General features: G+C 35.9%; 1 protein-coding gene across 1 annotated transcript; it reads right to left on the minus strand.

Moving 5' to 3' along the window:
- Positions 1 to 870: 870 nt before the first annotated feature.
- On the minus strand, positions 871 to 5787 carry LOC104093329 (glutamate receptor 2.7-like). Its single transcript, XM_009599058.4, has 6 exons — positions 5465 to 5787; positions 4384 to 5163; positions 3430 to 3980; positions 2511 to 2823; positions 1768 to 2174; positions 871 to 1517 (listed from the first exon to the last, which is right to left on the minus strand). Exons 1-6 carry the CDS (start codon positions 5775 to 5777, stop codon positions 945 to 947), a joined length of 2937 nt encoding a protein of 978 aa, XP_009597353.1. The 5' UTR covers positions 5778 to 5787; the 3' UTR covers positions 871 to 944.
- Between the last annotated feature and the right edge of the window lie 242 nt (positions 5788 to 6029).

Consider the following 6029-nt stretch of genomic DNA (forward strand, 5'->3'; position numbering starts at 1 on the left):
AGTTAAGGACATGTAGTTCTGAACTTAGAGTTACAAGTTCAAAAGTTAAGGACAGGTAGTCCTAAACTTAGACTTACAAGCTCATAAATTAAGGACAACTAGTCCTGAACTTATAGTAACAAGCTCATAAGTTAAGGACACTTGGTCCTTAACTTAGAGTTGGAAGTTCAAAAATTAAGGACACCTGGTCCTTAATTTGAGCGAAGTTCTCTGCAATCTGCGTAGGTTTCAGCGAATTATAGCAGAAGGGTATTTTCGTCCGGACGGGTAAAAGTTTATTAAAGCAGTGGCTAAAGACTAAAGACATTTTAAACAATGACTTAAAAGTAAATACATGTCTTATTACTGGTCTCCATATACAGTTTGGTGAGGTTCAACAAACTTTGGAAAAAATAAAGAGGCAACAATGGACAAGTCTGAAGATGGAAGTGGTAGTGGCAATCTGGGGGGCTGTTGTGTATCATACGTGGAAGGCCAGAAATTGGAAGATGTTCAAGGGAGTAAATGTACCAACATAGATTGAGATAACACAGATTAAACAAGAGATTAAAGAGGATAGATATGCTTAGGATATCTAGAAAAACGAGAAGAAATAGAGATTTTCTGCACTTTACTTTGTACTTGGGTGTAATTAGATGATATTGTGAGACTAACTCTCCCTGCAAACATTGGCAGTGGAAGTGAGTGCTCTTTAGGTGTTGCTAATTTGTAGCTTATTTGTTATCAATCGTAATTTCACAGTTGTTACCCAAAAAAAAATGTCATTCAGTATTCTCTTTTATCAAATTGCTCTAATATTATCTGACTTGATCTTTTGCACAATGGAAGAAGTAAAAATGACCTTAATACTATATTAAAGCTTTACTAATCTAAAACCAATCATAATCCCTTTCACACCAATATACAAATCAAAGATGGTAATTTAAGATAGAAAAGAGAAAACATCAATGGCCTGCTCTTAGTTCAACAGCCGACTCAATAATGGCACTCTCTTGAGTACTAGATGCTACATTCTCTTCATGCAAAGGCGGAGTCGCTTCCGTATGACTAGAAATACTTGGACATGGCGGCCCATTCGGTTGTGGAGAAGGAAGCATTGACGAGTTATCATGTGGACTTTGTGGACCATCCATATGTCCTGAAACTCGCATTCCATCTCTCAGTTCAATTTCTTTTTTGAATGTATGGCTATTATAGTCTTTTCTGTCAAAATTTCTAGCCAAGATTCTGATTCTTTCGTGGAACGAATGATTGGATCGTCTTATGATGTGCCAATGATCACGCATGAACATTGTTAGAAAGATGAGGAGAGCCAAAATTGCAGCAATTCCAGCTATGACAAAGAGTCCCCAGAAGCTATCAAGGCCAAGACTATTGGAGGAAAGTGACTTGCTAGAATCTGAACAAATCGGTTGTCCAAACCATGTTTTTTCTATTTGTACCAACTTTTCACCTTCTGTTACACTCAAGACTGCTCTTGAAACATCATGTAACAGAGGAGATCCTATTGGGAATGCCTGTATGGAAATCATAATTCATAATGTTAGGGACCGGAAGGGGAGCCTTGGCGTAACTGGTTCGGGCTGTGGAAACAGCCTCTTGCAGAAATACAGGGTAAGGCTGCGTACGATAGACCCTTGTGGTCCGGCTCTTCCATTGTTTCCGTGGATAGCGGGAGCTCGCACCGGAATGCCCTTTTTTATAATATTAGGGACCGGATGAAAATCAAAAGAAAATTATTGTTAAGAGAAAAAAGGAGTTACTTACAAAGCCAAAGCCATCGCTCTTATATATAGGTCCAACCACGGTATATTTCGAGCAATTAATTGCTTGCAAAAGTTTCACATAAGGAATTTCATCAAAAGCAGCAGCAATACCACCATTTGCACTTCCTTTAGAGAGCAAATCAATACATTCCTCTGAAGAGTTATATTGTTTTAGCCTGTCCTCATCAAACTTGTTCTTTATTAGAAGTTCTTTAACAAAAGAACCCTGTTGGAATCCCACATACTCCTTGTTCTTCTGAAGTTCTTTTATATCTGTAACAGTTGGCTGGAGGTTTTCAACTGTTAACGTTGATGTAAGACTTGCTGTGTAACTTGAAGTCAATATAAGTACTACTAGGAACCAGATGATCAACACAAACCTAGCCAAATTGCTTACTATCTTCTCCTCTGCAGTATCAAGAATCAAATAGAAGAAAATTCAGAATAGAAGTTCGAATTATATATAATGATTACATATTCTTTAGTTTTCCTCTATTTCACTTTAAAAGGCGGTGTTTGACTGAGCATGAAGTTTATGGAAAAAAAAAAGACTACTGGCACATACCAAAAGTGCCCTTAGAACTTGTGGTATTTAACACATCATGACATTTCTATAAGTATACGAGCATGTCATTAAAGGTAAATAAGAAGTTTAAAATTCTACAAATGCTCTATTCTTTTTGGAACAGACTAAAAATGAAGTCTCGTATAAAATGAAATTAAGGAGTAGGAAAAAGTAAGTACTCTGCGCAAAGACCATAGATGCAAAGGAGAACCAAAAGATCATGCCAACTTGGTGAGAAGGAGGTCCTCTGAATTCTTCATTAACTCTATGTTCAAGTACCCAAATCACAAAACCAATGAAAACAAAAGAACAGAAGCTTGTTAACCACAGCTCCCAAGTCAATGGCTTTAAGAATACCCAAGCTTTATTTCTGTTGTTGTCTTTGATTGGCACCATCATTGTGACTCCAGATTCTGTGTAAGGTAATGTGAAATCAACATGTTGCAACCTATTTGATCTAATGGTAGCGTCCCCTACAACAGCATCAAACTTCTGTTCATTGGTTAATGTTAGAATCAAATAAAAGTACACACATATATATATGCAAGAAATGTATTTCACTTCAAGAAACAAGACGTTTTTCCAAAGGACGTTCCCGTTCGTATTTTTTAGGGTGTCAAATGAAGGGGTGGGACCGCTTTTGGGCGGGTCAAAATGGGCTACGTCAATAAATGACCCTCCCAAAAATTACTTGGTCTGAAATGTGGGCTAAAATTTAGGTCATAACAAACTTTAATTAACATGTTCTGTTTTCTTATGAGTTATATAATTTAACAATAATACTGTATTTCTTTTGTTGTGGTCACATATAATGGGGGGGGAGGGGGGGGGGGCGGAATTTAAGATATTGTGGTAAAATTACTCATGGATCAATTTGGACTAAAAAACAAAGGGTTTATATGAGTTATGTCAAGATGAGCTGAGTTCAATAAATGGACGAATCGATAACCAACCCAACCTTACGGATTAGGCGAGTCATTTGGGTTTGGGCCACATTTGACCGCCCTAGTATTTTCAATGGACTTTGTAAATTAAACTCGACGAGTAATGGGTCTTGTCTTTGTCGAAAATGTAGGAAAAAGAAATTAAGAGATTTACCCCAAGAAATATTTGATGAACAAGATCATCGTAACTTTCAGTAGTCTTTGCACCAGGAGGTGCATAGGGAACAAATTCATAAGGAACAGAATAATTTAATTCTGCCATCACTGCCTCAAAAACATCAATGCAGTAACCAGTAACTGTTGTTGTGTTAGTAGTAAAATCTGTTGTAACTTTCACAAATTCACTGAAACCATCTTTCACTGGAACTCCAATCTTCAATTTCTTCCCATTTGTTGGAATTACCCAACCTTTAGGAACAGAAGTAGTGTCACCAGGCCATATAATAGACCCAAAATTCTCCTTAGAAATGGAATATCCATTTCTCAAATTCAGTTTTTTAACAATCCCATTTTCTCTTGTCCAAAAGCCAATTCCTTTCGCACCATTACCAATCACATTTATAATCTGATAAGCTGGTGACTGTAATTGCCCATCAACGAGTTGAAAATCTCCGCTAAGTCCTTTGAAAGTAGTGTTTAGGATAGCTCGGAGAAGCTTCGGACCATCTTTGGAAACTCCAATAGTTTCAAGATCTGTTGCATTTCCTGAAAATTTTATAGAGGTTCAAAATCAAATCATTTTTTAATAACCCCAAACACGCCCAAGTTTAAAGAAGCTAAATTATGACTAGTTTATTGACTTGACTCAACTGGTTAACAATTGAGTCCAAAATGACCCGTCAAACTATTGTGTTAAAAGGGGTGAAAAAGTGTAACTAAACGAGTCAATATGTAAACCCTAACCTAAACAAACAATATCAAATTTGAAGATTGAGAACTAAGTAAATTTGTTTTAACTAATAATTTAAGAAAAATACATTAACTTTTATTTTTTTCAAATAATAAAATAAAAACGAGGGGAGTTTAGGTCATGCTAGGCACTAGGCAGGTTGTGTTTATTTATTTTACCAGTCAAGTTTGACTCAACCCGTCCATTTTCCACATGTACCTGAAATGTTTAGCTTCTGAAAAGGTGCTCCGGTGATTCTTGATTTCTCCACTGCCATGGCTAGTGCAGTAACTGAATCATAAGCCCATAGTCCAAACACATTCAATTCTGCATTAAGAATTGTTGGATTTTCTTGTTGAAACTTCAATTTCCACCTTGTAGTAAAATTCTCAAGCCTTTTATTTCTCGGGACATGGGGTTTCACTCCAATAACTCCATGCATGGATTCAATTGCTGAAGAATCCATAGAAGTAAGTTCATTTGTCATAGCATCTGTAATAATCCAAACATACCCTTCACTCATCATTCCAAGTTCTTTGGCCTTAGTAAAAATTTTGGCACCAAATGAAGTTGTCATATGCACAACAAAAACCCGAGTTTGCATACTCATTAATTTGTAAAGTTCGGATGTTATCTTATCATCGGTGGCGAATTCAGGAATAACACTTCGATAAGGGATACGTGCATTGATTTTTTCCAATGCATCCGCCAGGAATGGTATAATTCCTTCTCCAAATTGATTGTCAATGTATATAGGGACAACTTCTCTCCATCCAAAAGATTGGATAATGGAACTAATGGTTTGAACTTGAAAGGAATCACTTAGAGTGGCACGAATGAAATATGGACTACGAAATGATGAGAGGGAAGGACTTGTAGCAGAAAATGAGATGATTGGTACTTGAGATTTCTCTCCTAAACCAATTATGAAATCAGCTTGCATTGATGATGTTGGACCTATAATGGCTTCCACTTCAACATTCTTCAATAGGTCAAGTGCTGCATTTTCAAAGAATGCAAGAATCAACAAAAGTATGTGACAGCAACAACGTCTCTCTGAATTCACATAATTCTATGCACTAATAGTACACAAAGTATCTACACAATCAAATTAATTAGTTAATCTATAACAACATGTAATTCTTCTTATCAAGTTTGATATATGGTGACCGGGAAAACAGAGTATACTTAACCTACTCTAACGACAAATTACTCTAAGTAAGAAATTCTTATATATATATATATATATATATATATATATATATATATATATATATATATATATATACACGAAACTTACCTGCTGCAGCAGCAGCAACAACGTTACTCTTCGAGTCACGTGTATGGAGAACCAGTCTGGTCTTATAATCAGAGCCATGATCAGAGCTATATAAATCAGATAAAGCCATAGAAATACAACTCAAACCCATTTTCCCAGTCCAGTTATCCATTTCTAACACAACTCCCACATTCATGGGAACTGTTTTTCTTTTCTGTGCCATGGCCATTTTCATGGAGAAAAGTATTCCTAAACATAGGAAAAAGAAAAAGAAAAAGAAAGAGGAATCGAAAGAAGAGACTGAGAAAAAGACTTTGCTTGTTTTCTTTCTCATCTTGACAAAAGATGCGTTTGAGTCTGATTATTTGGACAGTTTGTGTTATATATATATATACACACTTGAGAGATTTGACTACTATTCATTTTATTGTAATAATAAGTTTACCTATAGCTACAAACTTTAGGAATAATTCTTGGGGTTATCTTAAATCAGTGTTGGTACGTAGACAGAAATTTAAATTCTTTTGATGCTTATGTAGCTTCCAAAGTAGAAATATTATTAACGGAAAAAGGGCCAAAAATGCCC

Source organism: Nicotiana tomentosiformis, chromosome 12, assembly GCF_000390325.3.
Source record: "Nicotiana tomentosiformis chromosome 12, ASM39032v3, whole genome shotgun sequence".
Taxonomy (NCBI): Eukaryota; Viridiplantae; Streptophyta; class Magnoliopsida; order Solanales; family Solanaceae; genus Nicotiana; species Nicotiana tomentosiformis.

Excerpts from the sequence above, each read along its gene's own strand:
- LOC104093329 (XM_009599058.4), bottom strand. The coding sequence starts at position 5,777 with ATGAGAAAGAAAACAAGCAAAGTCTTTTTCTCAGTCTCTTCTTTCGAT. Across the intron at positions 2,824-3,429 it reads TTCATCAAATATTTCTTGGG|AAGTTTGATGCTGTTGTAGG; the intron begins GTAAATCTCTTA and ends ACCAATGAACAG. Across the intron at positions 2,175-2,510 it reads ATCTATGGTCTTTGCGCAGA|AGGAGAAGATAGTAAGCAAT; the intron begins GTACTTACTTTT and ends TTGATACTGCAG.